Here is a 16,204-nt window from a genome sequence, read left to right as displayed (position 1 = left end):
TTGTTGTTTTGTGCTCCAGTGACCAGAAAGAGATCTACATAGGTGACGATAACCCCCTGACCCTAGACGTCATAGCAGAGAATGGAGGAGAGGGGGCTTATGAGGCCGACCTTATCGTCACCCTACCATCTCAGGCAGATTTCATTGGGGTCGTGCGTAACGTTGAGGTGAGCAGAGTCAGATCACTTAACTCTTTCCCTGCCATTGACGGAATTTTCCGGCTTTCTGTGTTTTCACTGTTATACGGTAGGGGGCGCTATTACGCATCTTCTGGAAGAGTAGAGAATAGGGCTGAACGATTAATCACACTTTGCATGTAATCACACTTAAATCGAGATGGCTTTTCTCGGTTTTAAAATCGCAAAGGCTGCGATTTTTATTTTATTTTTTATGCGCAGCTTGTCATTGATGTACGGCTATGTAAACGCTGCCCCATCTGAAAGCACTGTGAGTTTGAGTCACTTATAACGTGCATTTGAAAAAACAACATGCGTCAAACATCTTTCCAAAACATGAGAAGCATTTATGCATTTATTACCTCTTGTCCAACAACAGACAACATTTAATAACATGCATTTACTCCAAACTCACTTCATAACAACAGTTGAGCTCCTACTTCTGTGAGATGATGTGCCTTCTTACACAGAATAAGGCAGTCGTGTATTTATAAGTCATGTTTAATCAAAGCGTTTCAATCTTCTGTTTATTCAGCTACCGTGATAGGGATTTCCTGGAATGATGCGCATTATTGTACTTCTGCGGCAGGCCATATTTATCATGTTTGTATGAGAGCGCCCTCTGGCGTTCAAATGGGGCAGTATTTACTACCAATCAGCCGCACTCCACTGACAAGCTGCGCATAAAATAATCGCAGCCTTTGCCAAATCGCGTGCGGTTTTATTGCGATTAATTGTTCAGCCCTAGTAGAGAATCTCCTGGTCAAGACACAGACAAAAAGGAGCAGAAACAAGCGATAAAAGCATTGCTTATGCATGTTGTAGTCATTGAAAATTATTATTATTATTATTTTTTACTTTTTTTTGTTTTGTTTGGTTGAAACCAGAGGCTCTGTTCTTTCTTTTGATGTATTGCATGTTTAGATATTCATACAACTAAGTATTCCCGGGGTCCATGACATTTTTGTGAAAATTATCAAAAATGCTGATGGGGAAAGAGTTAAAGGAAGATCTATGAGTGCTTTAACCAAAATACAGAAAGCTTTTCCCCATTAAGACCATTTAGTGTAAATTTAACTTCAGGATTATTGATGAATTATTTGATGTGGCAATCAACAAATATTGATGAATATCTGTTTATAATATCATTAATATTGATGAATATATTGGAATATGCTTTCCTTGATGAAGCATCCTTTTTTATATATATGTGTATGTGTATATATATATATATATATATATATATATATATATATATATATATATGAAGAGTTCAGATGCAAAAGCCTCTAAATGCCATCTGAAATTTTCTTCTAGAATGATCATTTTTATCAAGCTTGTATATTTAAGTTCAATAATTTCACTTAAATGGCAATGCAAATTACCTATTAATTGTCATTTAAGGGAAATTACTTAACTTAAATATACAAGCTTTATAAAAATGATCATTCTAGAAGAAAGTTTCAGATGGCACTTAGAGGCTTTTGCATCTGAACTCTTCATTCATATATATATATATATATATATATATATATATATAGTGAAGTCGTTTAAGATTTTAGGTTTCATCTGTTATTTATGTATCTCAGACATTGTCTAGACTGTCCTGTGCATTCAAGAAAGAGAATCAGACCAGAGTGGTGGTGTGTGATCTTGGGAACCCAATGAAAGGAGGAACTAAGGTGACCAACAGACTTTCCGAGCTAAATTATCTGCATATTTATCTGTACCAAACGTTATTTATTTTATTTATTTTGTTGCATACTGTAACACATAAATTAGCTGTTTCATTTGAAGTTTTTCTGTAAAATTGTGTTGTTTAGATAACAGCAGGCTTGCGCTTCAGCGTGCACCAGCTCTCCGAACAGGACACAGAAGTCAAGTTTGACTTGCAGATAAAGAGGTATTTTAATTAATGCTTGCTATTACAATAGTACAGTTGATTGAGAATCTTTGCTTTGTGCAATACTAATTAAAAGTCGTCTGTAACCCAGCAAGGGCCATTAGACACAAATGTAAAGCAAAGGTTTTCTAAACATACAAGTATTTCCACTTCCTGTCTTTTTTATTTAAATCAATAAAACTTCAAGCAGTTCCCTCTTCTAATCCTACAGTTCCCTGCTGACTGCCAGTGACTTTTTTAACATGTTAATTACAGGGAACAGCTGTCTTTGTCTCTCTGTGAGAACATCCTGCTTTGCTTCCTGTCTCTCACTCTTTCTTCACACCCTCACATCCATCTGAACCTTAATGATATATACTGCATATTTATAACTTAAAGACTAGTCCATGGTATTATTTCATGGATTTGTGTCTCTGAATGAATGAATGAAATGTCTGTCAGTATTTGAAACAACAGCACCACCTTCTGCTCGATTGTGAAAGTAATTAATTCGCCTTTGTTTTCAGCTCAAACCAGTTCAACAAAACCAGCAATCTGGTCTCTGTTGTCACAAAGCTTGCTGTGTTGGCCAGAGTGGAATTAAGAGGGTATGATGCTTTATATTTTATATCTGTTACATTTATGTGGCACATATTATGTGAACTGTTTTATTTTATTTTATTTTTATTATGTCAATTTTAAAATCAACACAAAATGACATTCAGCACACATTTACTTTGCAGTTGCATTAAGTTATTAAATTTAGATCACAGTTTGAAAAGGCGAACTTGTTATTTAGAATGACGTGGTATATGGAAAAAAACTGACTTAATAGACTTTCTCATTGTGTATTTATCGACTCCGTCTTGTGCAGGGTGTCTGCACCAGAGCAGGTGTTTTTACCCATCGCTAACTGGCAGCCAAAAGACAGTCCTGTTCTGGAGGATGACATTGGACCTCTTGTACAGCACATCTATGAGGTAAAAAAAAATGCTGTGACTATCATTGGTCAAAGACATTATACATCTTTTAAGCTTCTGCGGTGCATTGTTTACGATTTTGTTCCTATCTTCTGTAATCACTGATCGTCCCAGCTAAGGAACAGAGGACCCAGTACATTCAGTAAGGCCATTTTGGATGTGCATTGGCCCTACAGATACAAAAACGGCTCTCTGCTCTACATCACCAAGTTTGAAGTGGACGGAAACATGAATTGCAGCTCAAACAGGGAACTCAACCCTCTTAATGTCACTGTACGTATCCCACAATCGATTCATGAAAGTCATTTTTTATATGTAATACTGTGGTTAATTAACAGGATCTAACATTTAAAAGGGATAGTTCACCCAAAAATGAAAATTCTGTCATGTACTCATCCAAGTTTCTCTGCTGAACACAAAAGAATATATTTTGAAGAATGTCAGTAACCAAACAGTTGATTTACTTTAGAATACTATGGAAGTCAATGGGCCCCATCGACTGTTTGGGTTACTTACCGACAATCTTCACAATATTTTTCTTTTTTGTTCAGCAGAAGAAAGACATTCATACAGGTTTGGAACAACTATAGGGTGAGTAATTGATGACAGAATTTTCATTTTTTAGTGAACCATCCCTTTAATTACACAGTATTTTAATAGTGTGCAGAGACAAAACTTTGCTTGTTCACACAATTGGATTGTACTTAGGATCTTGTATAATATTCCAGGGATAAAATTATGCTTTTGCTTTTACCTAGAATCCCAGATTAACTGACAAAAATGAGACCTCTGTCAGTGGAGACAGGGCAGAGGGGGGGAACAGACACAACGTCCACCGCAGAGACCTGGAGGACAAAAAAGAGGAAGAAGACCTGGAGATTCTGGTACTGTCACACCGTTAACAGTAGGGATGCAACGATACCATTTTTTCAGAACCGATCCGATCCGATACCAAAAATTCTGAGTATCGGCCGATACCGATCCGTACCGATACCAGCGCAGTTTTTTTTTTTATCAAGTAGAATTTCTATAACTCTGTGTTGAACTGATAATAAGAACTGAAAAAAATAAATACAACAACAAAAAAGATATGATCATAATCTGACATAAATGCTATTATAAACTAGATTAGTGTATAATTCAGCAGTAAAATTTAGTCTAGAAAAATCACGAGTGCACAATAATTGTATAAAATCTGAACATTTTGTAAAAAAAAAAAAAAAAAAAAACCTTTTAGTGGGGAACAAATTAGAGACAATATGTGTAACACTAAATCTGGTAAAACTTTACACATTGCTCTTTGTATTGTTGTAAAATACATTCATGAAAAACAAGATAAAAATCAAAAATAGCAATTATTTTATATCCTACTATAAAATTGAGACATTTTTTAAATGTATAGCACAGCTGTTTAATGAGGTAGCAACATAATAGATAGGACAGAACAAGAACGGCTATTGATAATCTTTCATTGCGTCACTGTATTATGATATGAAAGGCTCCAATACAGTGCGGCACACAGCGCTTATGCTCATCCCGAGCGCAGAATGATGCGCTTGAAGCAGCATGAGTCACAGCGCGCAGCGCGTGACGCGTCGAGTCCGCATTGAAAAGTTTAAAGCACAAAGAAAATACATATTGATGCGTAGTGTATTATACAGTATCTATCTATGCAATAGTCTATTCAGCATTTTCTTTTAACAGTTTTAAATTTCAGTTACTGTGCGAGTGAAGAACAAATAGTGCTCTGACTTTACTGCAGTGTTGTGATCTAACAGACACCCGGTAGAAAGTAACATGATTAAGGTACAGCAATAAAGTCCAGCAAGATAAAGTTGTTTTATGCGAAACCATAGACCTTTATCTACAGATCAAGTATAATAATAGTAACATTGAATCATCTTGGAGAGAGTTTCATCGTGTTAACTGTCGTAACCGAACGCGACGCGCTGTTTGAGTGCTGAATGAAGAATGATTGACAGCCGGAGCTGAGGTAAACGTTTACCTTGAATTTAACAACTTAAATATTAATTTATATCTCACATTATACTATATAATGGCTTCAGAACACTTATAATATTGTGCACGAAAACGTATGGTGCTTTATAATGTTTGTGTGCCTTTTGTGGGGCTTAACAATAACACTGAATAGTATACACACAATATCGGATTTGGATCGGCCTCATCTGACCGATACCCGATCCGCCAAAAATGGCAGTATCGGAGCCGATATCGATACTGAGTATCGGATCGGTGCATCCCTAGTTAACAGTTGCCACTGTCTGTGAAGTGTTTGCAGCAGTTTTACACTGCATTACTATATCATACTATTGTGCGGTCAGTAAATTATTTATTTTTTCTCAGCAAGGATGCGTTTAAATGACAGTAAAGGGATTAATAATGTTAACAAAGTATTTCTATTTCAAATAAATACTGTTCTTTTGAACTTTCTATTCATCAAAGTATCTTTAAAGGATTATCACAATATCCACAAAAATATTAAGCAGCAACACAACTGTTTTCAACATTGATAATAATAAGAAATGTGTCTTGATCAGCAAATCATCATATATAATGATTTCTGAAGGATCATGTGACTTGGAAGACTGGAGTAATGATGATGAAATTTTTTCCGATTTTACAATTGTAATAATAGGTCACAATATTACTTTTTTTTACTGTTTTTTTTTTTATATATATATATATATATATTTTTTTTATTATCAAATGCAGACTTAGTGAGTTTTTTTCTTCTTTTTTTTCTTCAAAAACATTTTTTAAATCTTACCGACCCCAAACTTTTGAATGGTAGTGTTTTAAATGTATTTATGTGTTATAAATTATTGTTCAACTATTATCATGGTTGTTATACTATCAAACCAATTTTATTTATGGGAACCATTTCACCCCACTATACATGTGTACCACTGGCACTGTCAGACATGCCATTGAACTGTCCATCTCATCATTATGCATGGATTCAAGTCCAATTGTATGTGTGTACCCAACAGGATTGTGGGAAAGCGGAGTGCCAGGAGATTAAGTGTTGGGTTGGCCGCCTGGAGAAAGGCCAGAGTGCTATTCTATTTATTTACTCCAGACTCACCGTGAGCACGTTTCTCAAGGTAAAAAGATGTAATTTGACTAAAAAATTCCCAAAAAGTGTTTAAGATCTAAAACATCCACAAATGCTAATACATTAAAACACAGCGGTGGTTTTCTTTCCTTTCAGGCTGAAAGTCAAAACAAATCGTACAATGTTCGATCCTCAGCCTCCTTCAGTGTCATAGAGATGCCATATAAAAATATAAATTCTGAGTTACCAACCAGCACAACATCGGTAAGTTCCTATCACATTTGTGCACTAAATGTATGGTGTTTGTCACTGACTGCACTGACCCTGTGTCTCTGTCCTGCAGGCTTCTCTGAAGGTGATCTGGAATTCAGAGAACTCTCCGCCTGTCCCAGGGTGGGTGGTGGCTCTGGCTGTCCTGGCTGGACTGCTGCTACTGGCTCTGCTCATCTTTATCATGTATAAGGTAAACAACTGTAAACTTTAGTTAACAGGGCTTAGATTAAGCATGTAGGCCTTAGTTAAATCAGGACATTCAAGCAGCTTTTATAAATGTGAAAAAACATTACTGGTGTGCATCTTGAGACAAAACAATGGCACTGATATATTTTTAAGTAATATCAGTGAAAGTTGCTTTCATATAAAACGGCTCAAACATGCATTTTAGTCTGGGACTAGGCTTAAGTCTTGTCTGTGAAACCGGGCATTAAACTAATTGATTGATGGCTGTTATCTCATCACAACAGTCTCTATAGGGATGGCAAACAAATATAAATGTCAGTAGTAGTAAGTCCGTACCGTAATCAATAAAATGTCATTAAATATTTGTATATAAAAAAATATATATATATATAAAAATAATTATATATACACTCACCTAAAGGATTATTAGGAACACCTGTTCAATTTCTCATTAATACAATTATCTAATCAACCAATCACATGGCAGTTGCTTCAATGCATTTAGGGGTGTGGTCCTGGTCAAGACAATCTCCTGAACTCCAAACTGAATGTCAGAATGGGAAAGAAAGGTGATTTAAGCAATTTTGAGCGTGGCATGGTTGTTGGTGCCAGACGGGCCGGTCTGAGTATTTCACAATCTGCTCAGTTACTGGGATTTTCATGCACAACCATTTCTAGGGTTTACAAAGAATGGTGTGAAAAGGGAAAAACATCCAGTATGCGGCAGTCCTGTGGGCGAAAATGCCTTGTTGATGCTAGAGGTCAGAGGAGAATGGGCCGACTGATTCAAGTTGATAGAAGAGCAACTTTGACTGAAATAACCACTCGTTACAACCGAGGTATGCAGCAAAGCATTTGTGAAGCCACAACACGCACAACCTTGAGGCGGATGGGCTACAACAGCAGAAGACCCCACCGGGTACCACTCATCTCCACTACAAATAGGAAAAAGAGGCTACAATTTGCACAAGCTCACCAAAATTGGACAGTTGAAGACTGGAAAAATGTTGCCCGGTCTGATGAGTCTCGATTTCTGTTGAGACATTCAGATGGTAGAGTCAGAATTTGGCGTAAACAGAATGAGAACATGGATCCATCATGCCTTGTTACCACTGTGCAGGCTGGTGGTGGTGGTGTAATGGTGTGGGGGATGTTTTCTTGGCACACTTTAGGCCCCTTAGTGCCAATTGGGCATCGTTTAATTGCCACGGCCTACCTGAGCATTGTTTCTGACCATGTCCATCCCTTTATGACCACCATGTACCCATCCTCTGATGGCTACTTCCAGCAGGATAATGCACCATGTCACAAAGCTGGAATCATTTCAAATTGGTTTCTTGAACATGACAATGAGTTCACTGTACTAAAATGGCCCCCACAGTCACCAGATCTCAACCCAATAGAGCATCTTTGGGATGTGGTGGAACGGGAGCTTCGTGCCCTGGATGTGCATCCCACAAATCTCCATCAACTGCAAGATGCTATCCTATCAATATGGGCCAACATTTCTAAAGAATGCTTTCAGCACCTTGTTGAATCAATGCCACGTAGAATTAAGGCAGTTCTGAAGGCAAAAGGGGGTCAAACACAGTATTAGTATGGTCAGTGCTTTAAGTGGGCCGGTACGCGCCGGTACTCAGTACCGCCACTTCCAAATATAGCTCTTGAGCGTACCGCCACCTGTCCGTGCGCCCAGAACGTGCTTTTAGCGTACCGGTACGCTCGTTTGCACATCTGTTTTAATCCTTTGTCTGCGCTGCCGCTTTACTTCACAATGCACGCTTCCTCGTTGTTTATACTTTCGCCTGGCTCCGCAGCGCGAGTCTCCGCAGACTGCGCACGCAATCCGCGAACCTCCCCAACCGGACAAGGTGTTTATACTTGACGCGCTCGCCGTTGTAACGTTACTATTCTTTGAAACGATAGGGGCGACTCGAGTAATTGTCCTCTGTCTAAACCATCAGGAATCAGCGGTGAGAAGATGAAAGCTATACACACGTGACAATGTTTATTTTAGTACACCACCACCAATAACACACTACAAACAGAATCGTGTAAAACCCAGTAAACCCTGAGATTATTACTCGTGACAATAAAACAAAATATATGGATATGAGAATGTGTATACAAAATAAATTAACAATATCTTATATTTTCTAATTCACTAAATATTTCATTAAGTTTCGTGAAGATTTTTACTAAACATGGACCTTTATGTTCATTAAAAATACTTTTTATGCTATTGTATGCTCATTTTTTAAATGTAAGCAACTAATTTAGACTTGCAAACTGGGTGCCGGTGTGGTGAGAAGTTCGAGCTCGTTATTTATGTTCAGTAGCTCTTTCTACAGTAGCTCTTTCTAAGGGTATTTTTTCAATACCATTTTGCACATTTTATTTATGTTCAATAGCTCTTTCTAGCTCAAACAAATCCACAAACTAATAAAAGGATTTATTATTTTTTATAAGGTTGTCTGTTGACTGCTGTATATAAAACCCCTTCAGTTGTTGTTACCTCAGGGGAGGAGGGGAGTCAGAAAAATAAAAAAATAAAAAAAAATTAAGAGAGTACCGGCACCTCTTTTGGGCCACTTAAAGCACTGAGTATGGTGTTCCTAATAATCCTTTAGGTGAGTGTGTGTGTGTGTGTGTATATATATATATATATATATATATGTGTGTATATGTATGTATGTATGTGTGTGTGTGTGTGTGTGTATATATATATATATATATATATATATATATATATATATATATATATATATATATATATATATATATATATATATAATTTTTAATAAAAATAAATACATTTATTCAGCTAGTGAGTGATAGGTCACATAATTGCAAGTAGCCTAAGTTAAGCTCTCATTCACTATAATGGGCTAAATAACTTAATATTTCTAAAATAAGTTAATATATATTTATTATATTATCCATCCATCCATCTATATAACATTGTTTTAATAGGAATTGCAAGTAACATATAGCCTATTACAAAAAATGATAGATAGATAGTTTGTTTGAATTAGATGTCTCATCTTGATTTCTCTCCCCCTCAGCTGGGCTTCTTTAAACGCGTGCGGCCGCCACAGGACGATAGTATCGAGAAAGAGCAGCTTCAGCCACAGGAGAACGGAGACAGAAACACAGAAGCCTGAGATCTTTACCTTCACCGGTCTCTCACAGTGCCACATCCACAGGAGTGTGCCTGATTCACAGCAACACATCCTTCACAAGCATCAGAGTGTTCATCCAGACAGCCCAGATCAATGAGATGACTGTTGTCATTTGAATGGTACTCAACCATGATGTTTTGGTAATAAGACTAAAGCCCCGTCCCAATCCTTTTCCCCTGTGCTCCTATCATTCTTTAACTGCACTGAGTCTTAAAACAAGATTTGATTTTCAGTTGGGTATAGAGATCAACCATTTAAATCGTAACACATTTCAAATGGTTTACAAGTAACAATAATAAAGGTGATGAACCTTAAATAATACAAAATGTGATCATGATTTTTACATTGTTTATTTTGAGGAAAGACATGACATAGTTTGGTACATCATTAGATTGCTTCTGTTGGAGAAACTTTCATGTTACTTTATTTAGTGGTGATCAGTTTCTGCTGGTTTTTTTTCAGCTGTTGGGATTTGGACTCTGGTTTCTTATTTGGGTGTAAGGTGTATTATTTTGAGAAAATATTCGTATGATTGTCTACTGTAAACACATAATTTTAGAGCAGGGTTATGTTTCTGCATTTGGTCGAATTTGTATTATAAAAAGAGAAAATAATCAAAGTCTTTGCACAATAGAGCAATAAACGGTAGCATTTTTGTATTTTGAAAACTACCACTTATGAACAGAGCACCTTTATAATGTATTAATTTACCTTTAGTTTTAAGATGCAGGAGTATTTTTATAGATTAAACACTTGTCTGTTTTTTAAAGGTACATGTTGATTAGAATAGTGTGAGGAGGAGGGGGGGGGGACTTAATTGTACAATTTGGAAAAATGAGATTGGAATCCTTAGGAGCAATATTGGCCTTTTGGGAAAAAATATTTATATATTAAAAACAGTTATTTGACTGATGTTAATTTGATTTTGTGGTTTAAAGGTTGCAGTTCATAGTTTTGGTCTGAAAAACACAACCCATAACACTGAAAACACCCCATGGATTTCTTATGTTGCTGTATTATAGTAATGCTGCTGCCCATATGAATTTACCCATATTGGGTTGCCATAAGTATGTTGTCTAAATGAAAAATTTGTGTACTTCAATCAAAATTATGCATTTTAAAACGATCCAGAGTATTATTCTCTTTTGTTTTGTAAAGTTTGTAAAAAAAATTATAATAGGACATAATCATCATAGCAACAAACATGTATTTTTGAGAATCCAGAAGAAACTCAAGAAGAATGAGTTTAAAAACAGATTACTGACTCTTGACTTTATTTTTACTTTCCTTTTTCTTTTTCCCCTTGATTTTGTTCAGCAATATGTTGTTAATGCTTCTGTAATTCAAATAAACACATATACTGATGTAGATGGATTTTTTGGTTTTTGCCTTATGAATATACCAGGTGTCCATGGCATACTTTGTCCTCGACTTGAATGTAGTACCTATTTTTTTAGTGTCTAAAGTTCATGTTATCGTAACAGGATTTCTGTAACTGGTAACACTTATCTGGTTGATGAATAACCAATTGCAGATTTTAAATTCAAGAATAATCATCTTCAGAATCTACAGTGCTTCTATAGCTTTTGTCCTCATGCACAATAAACAGCTGTAAATAAGTTGAAAGATGAAGAAACAATTTTTAACAGTATTTATTGTAAAATGTTTGCATTGTGCAACTCATTGTACATCTGTCAGTAAGAAGCTGAGATCACTTCCCGGTTCATACTCTGTGGTTTGCTTCCCTCTGAGAAAGAAAAAACATGAAAAATCATTTCACTTGCTGTGCCTATTTGGCATCATTTTTTTGGAGTCTCTACATTACCTGTGGAACAGTCGTGCGTTTGTGCTTCCAAGTAAGGTGGCTTTGTTTCCTTCCACTAAAAGCATTGAGCCTTCCCGAAGACCCTGCCATCAACAGCATAGGTGTGTGTTAGTGCTCAACTGATGCTAGGCTAATAAAAAATTAATGACAATAACAACAGAACAACAGTAAGATTTGATATATATGAATGAATGAAATTCATATTTGTATTATTTTATTAAATTGATCAAAAGTGTAAGATTTCTAATTTAAAAAAAGGGTGTTTTGAACTTTCTATTCATTGCAGAATCGTGAAAAAAAAAATATATCAACAGCAAAACTGTTTTGAACATTGATAATAATAAATGTCTCTTGAGCAGCAAATCAGCATTATAGAATGATTTCTGAAGGATCATGTGACACTGAAGACTGGATTAATAAATGCTGTAAATTCAGCTTTGCATCACAGGTATAATTCACATTTAAAAATATATTGACATATATATTGGTGAGCGCATTATAGACCTGATCCCAAACTTTTCAACAGTAGTGAGTAATGCATGTTAACTTGACATACCAGCACACATGGTGTGTCCGGCTCCTCATGGTACTGGGTGATTCTCTGTTCACGTGTTTCCTGTAAAATGCACAATCAAATCTACGCTCACGAAGCCTAAAAGATCTACCTTAAAAGTTTGGTTTTATGACAGATTTAACGTTTTATCTCATGGCATTAATTTCCTCACAATACAGGAATGCATATTTTGGGGATTTTTATAAGAGATAAAAAAAAAAAGATAATTGCTTATCAAGTCTCTACAGCACCAGTACGTACACCCATGTGTCTGCTGTTGGGATCAGGATCCAGAAAGTGAGGGTTAATGTTGAAGGGCACTAAACCAATGGCAGCAAAAGTGGGTGGATAGACGATGGGCATGTCATTGGTGGTGTTGATGCTGATGGTGGAGACGTTGGTGCCTGCACTTGATCCCATGTAAGGTATTCCATCCTATGAGATCAAATCCACACCCGTTACAGGCAATTGCAGTATATTTCAGATTTTGGTTAAACAAGACACTAATTCACCTGTAAAACTCTCTTCCTAATCTCAGTGACCACATTGTTGTCATAGAGAGCTTTCAGCAGGCGGAACGTGTTGCCGCCACCTAATGGACACAAAAACATAGACATCAGATTGAGAGCCTGTCTTTCTGAATACATTATAAGTAAATAATGGCGAAGCATTCACAGAAATGAGTACAAACAGTATAGTAGAGACCACATTGAATTCTGCTAATTTAAAGCTTTAGGATTTTGAAAAATGTATACAAACAAATGTTGATTTCGGGGTCACTGATTAAATGTAAGCAAATTTGTGACATTGTTCATGTGAAGTCATTTAACCCCTTTCGCGGCAAAGATCGTAGACGGGCCCAGACTGTTCAACATTCATTACTCGTTAAAACATCTGGACAACTCCTGATCTGGACAAACTGAGCATCATTAGAAAGATTTAAGACTCCAGCTTCGATATTTGACCACTGTTTATGATAAAACTGGTTTGCAGTGACATTCATTTCTTAATTTATGCCAGGAGTGCAAAATAATTAATCTGTAACGGTCATTATTTTGAATAGAAATCATCGCTCATAAAGCAGTCATTCACGTCTATAAAAAATTATATATATATATATATATATATATATATATTTTTTTTTTTTTTGTGTGTTTGTTTTTAAGAATTCACATAAAGTCCCAAGAATAGTTTTTTTTTTTCTTCTAACAAGACTTAAGATAATAGGTGGATTATTCATGTATAGTGGGATGACAGGGGTGTAGATGGCCAAGCCATAATGCCAGAATAAAGGCTATGGCTGAATTCAAACAAAAGAATAAGGATAAAAGAATAATGAAGATTAAGTCTCATGGCGGCAGAGGTGTGAAAGGTTCGTCGATTGACTACAATAAGCATGAATGGGCCACCTCGCCAGACATTAGTCAAAGACTGTAAATGGGTGCTTTACAGGGCAATAAAATATTTGATAAGAATCTTATCAGCTTTTTAAAAAAAAAACAACCTCCCCTGACATGCTCTTACTTAAGTCTTCACAGTATGGATAATTTTGGAGATATCATCCTCAGATTTGAAATGAAGCATGTCCACACTTGTGGCTACAAGTTAGTTGTGGTTATAAATTGTTATATTACATAATATTTGTATACATTTAATAAATATATTCTTGAACTGTCTTGAACTGTAAACTCTCAAGGGTTGGCTTTCTAAATATATGTTGGTTATGCGTCTATTCAGAATGACTTATGAGCAGCAACCTTTTTATTTAGGGTATGTCATGTATGCCCCACAAAATTGGGTCTGTCTGGTAAGGGGTTAAAGCATAAATAGGGGGACAAACCAAATACTAAAATTCTAGTAAATCTTATAAAAAAAAATTGTTTTATTATTATTAGGTATTATATTAGGTATTGTATTATATTAATATTATATTATATTATATTAGGTATTATATAGATATTTTTTACTATTTTGTATGCATTTATATATATATAACCTTCATACCAATGAATATTCCTTCAGCTTTCCTAACAGCATCCACAGGGTCTGGTGTCTCATGGACACTGTCCAGCTCATAGCCTGGAGACAGAGAAAAGAAGAGTACAGCTGAGATGAAGGTCTTGTGAGATCAACATGTGTGTGCTCAAATCAATAAAGACTCAAACCCAATGTCTTTAACTTGTCTCTGGCAGTCTTGGCATAGGCATCTCGATCATGCAGTGCATATGGGACAAACAGGATCCTCTTTACTTCTCTGTTAAATAAATAGGTTATTCATTTTTTATAAATGGGTTCAATGTAGGTCAGATACATTTGATTCCAAAAACATAAACTGTCATATTTTGTTCAATACAAACACATTTAAAAATGCCTTAACTGGTGTTTATGTTCAAAGAATGGACTTGTACTTTACATTTGTCCAGTAACAAGCCTGCATACAGATATAAAAACAGGAAACGATATCAGAATATTAATATAAAGGACTGTATGACTGTATTGCAACAATGTTCTAAGGACTGTAGCATTCCAAAGTTAACATTCCTAGTTAAGCTGAAGGCAACTTACTTTCCAAAAAAGTCTTGGATCTGCTGCTCACAGTGTTGAAGATATCCTCCTCCATGAAGTGTGGAGTTAGATACCAGCAGAAGTCTTCTCTTCATGATCTTCCTCAACTGTGCTGCCTAAGAATTGTAGAAGTTGATCAGAGGACAGACAGCTCAGCATATGACCAGCGCCCTTTTCTGCTTACACCACATATTCTCAGATCAGTGTGGTCGTAATCTTCAATACATTACCTTTGGACAGACAGCATATCACTCTGATTATTCCACAGATGATAAACATTCACAGGAACAAGCCATGATAAGAAACGTCACTGGAATCATGTGATATTAAAGCAAAACATGCATTTCATGAAACAGCAGAGGCAGATCAGAAACTAAAGAAATTGTACTTATCACAATTACGAATCATTTAAAGCACATTAAACCTACGGTTTTGTGTTTAACCTTTTTATTTGTATTTATTTTTTTGTAGTTACTCGCAGGCGTTGATTTCAAAATAAAAGCCCTAAAGCTGCCCTCGGACAACTAAGAGCGCGCCAATGAACACGATTTTTATTAGAATATTGATTTATTATATATCTATATATTAATCATCTTGTTAAAATGATGGCATATGTTAATTCATTAAGATAACTTTATTGATTTTACAGATGAAAACGTAATAATTTATTATTAAAATGATTTATCAAATACGATTGGTCTGAATAAATTAAAGTAAATAACACATAAACCCTTTAAGTAATTATTGTGTGAAACAGTGAAAGTGTTTTATATTTATAAAAAAAAACCACAGTCTATGGAAGTGAAATAATGTCAAATGTTTTTGAAATAAAAAAGCCTGTTGAATTGCACTACTTGAAAAAAATAGGCATTGCATTAACCATGCTTGCATTTTAATGCATTGTATTTTTAGGGCTTGCATTTTTATGGGCTGAAATTCAACATGGTTGAATATTTAAGCTGTGAATATTTCAATTAAAAACATTTCAAACACATTTTCATTAATAAAAATTCAATAATCCATATTCACCTTTCATATTTCACTTCCAAAATATTCAAACTGTTTAAAAATACAACTTATAATATTTACAGTTAAACTAACAATAGGAGGACAACAATATGCAAGTGCTATGACTCTTCCCAGTTTAAGCTAATTCAATACATGTAGGCATACTATAGAGAGAGAGAGAGAGAGAGAGAGAGGGAGAGAGAGAGAGGGAGAGAGAGAGAGAGAGAGAGAGAGAGAGAGAGAGAGAGAGAGAGAGAGAGAGAGAGAGAGAGAGAGAGAGAGAGAATAGAATAGAAGAGCAAGTGTTAGTATTAATTGATCAAGTGTTGATTTTATGCCAGTAGCCTATATCACGAAACGCTCAGCATGAAACTTTGCGCGTTAAGTTCATATTCTGAGTCCATCTGCTTGCCTGTAGCCTATATAGTAGCCTACAGCCTACATTCCCAATAAGGTGCGAGTTTGGTCTTTTATATCAATGTATTAGTCCATTAAGCT

General features: G+C 35.7%; 2 protein-coding genes across 4 annotated transcripts in view; one reads left to right on the top strand and one right to left on the bottom strand.

Annotated features, from left to right (window-relative positions):
* Window positions 1-11,129, top strand: part of itgav (integrin, alpha V) — a 29,949-nt gene extending 18,820 nt beyond the window's left edge. Inside the window, exons 20-31 of one of the 2 annotated variants that reach the window (XR_014628967.1) lie at window positions 20-167; window positions 1,766-1,858; window positions 2,000-2,079; window positions 2,586-2,666; window positions 2,933-3,038; window positions 3,153-3,311; window positions 3,797-3,922; window positions 6,050-6,163; window positions 6,271-6,378; window positions 6,458-6,577; window positions 9,639-10,546; window positions 10,595-11,129. Coding sequence is in view for 1 of the 2 variants with exons in the window: in XM_084421499.1 (XP_084277625.1) it covers window positions 20-167; window positions 1,766-1,858; window positions 2,000-2,079; window positions 2,586-2,666; window positions 2,933-3,038; window positions 3,153-3,311; window positions 3,797-3,922; window positions 6,050-6,163; window positions 6,271-6,378; window positions 6,458-6,577; window positions 9,639-9,737 (1,234 nt within the window). In the remaining variant the exon portion in view is untranslated. Of the gene's footprint in view, window positions 1-19; window positions 168-1,765; window positions 1,859-1,999; window positions 2,080-2,585; window positions 2,667-2,932; window positions 3,039-3,152; window positions 3,312-3,796; window positions 3,923-6,049; window positions 6,164-6,270; window positions 6,379-6,457; window positions 6,578-9,638 lie in introns of both variants that reach the window. The other variant, XM_084421499.1, reaches the window with a different exon arrangement.
* A 262-nt stretch (window positions 11,130-11,391) lies between these two features.
* Window positions 11,392-15,228, bottom strand: LOC311298503 (alpha-aspartyl dipeptidase). 2 transcript variants are annotated; one of them, XM_084421497.1, is made up of 11 exons: window positions 15,127-15,228; window positions 14,929-15,008; window positions 14,699-14,814; window positions 14,547-14,564; window positions 14,299-14,387; window positions 14,138-14,212; window positions 12,646-12,725; window positions 12,395-12,568; window positions 12,137-12,196; window positions 11,581-11,663; window positions 11,392-11,502 (listed from the first exon to the last, which is right to left on the bottom strand). In XM_084421497.1, exons 3-11 carry the CDS (start codon window positions 14,791-14,793, stop codon window positions 11,436-11,438), a joined length of 741 nt encoding a protein of 246 aa, XP_084277623.1. In that variant the 5' UTR covers window positions 14,794-14,814; window positions 14,929-15,008; window positions 15,127-15,228; the 3' UTR covers window positions 11,392-11,435. The 2 variants fall into 2 exon arrangements, with proteins under 2 accessions (XP_084277623.1, XP_084277624.1); XM_084421498.1 differs by lacking the exon at window positions 14,547-14,564.
* Window positions 15,229-16,204: the final 976 nt, after the last annotated feature.

Source organism: Rutilus rutilus (genome assembly GCF_951802725.1).
Source record: "Rutilus rutilus genome assembly, chromosome: 10".
NCBI classification, from domain to species: Eukaryota; Metazoa; Chordata; class Actinopteri; order Cypriniformes; family Leuciscidae; genus Rutilus; species Rutilus rutilus.
This window is presented reverse-complemented; position numbering and strand designations above follow the sequence as displayed.

Bases quoted from the DNA above. Each gene is read 5' to 3' on its own strand.
- LOC311298503 (XM_084421497.1), bottom strand. From the start codon at position 14,793: ATGAAGAGAAGACTTCTGCTGGTATCTAACTCCACACTTCATGGAGGA. The intron at 12,726-14,137 runs GTATGAAGGTTA...TGTGTCCATTAG, and splicing joins AGCTGAAGGAATATTCATTG to GTGGCGGCAACACGTTCCGC. The intron at 11,664-12,136 runs GTATGTCAAGTT...TGTTGATGGCAG, and splicing joins CGGACACACCATGTGTGCTG to GGTCTTCGGGAAGGCTCAAT.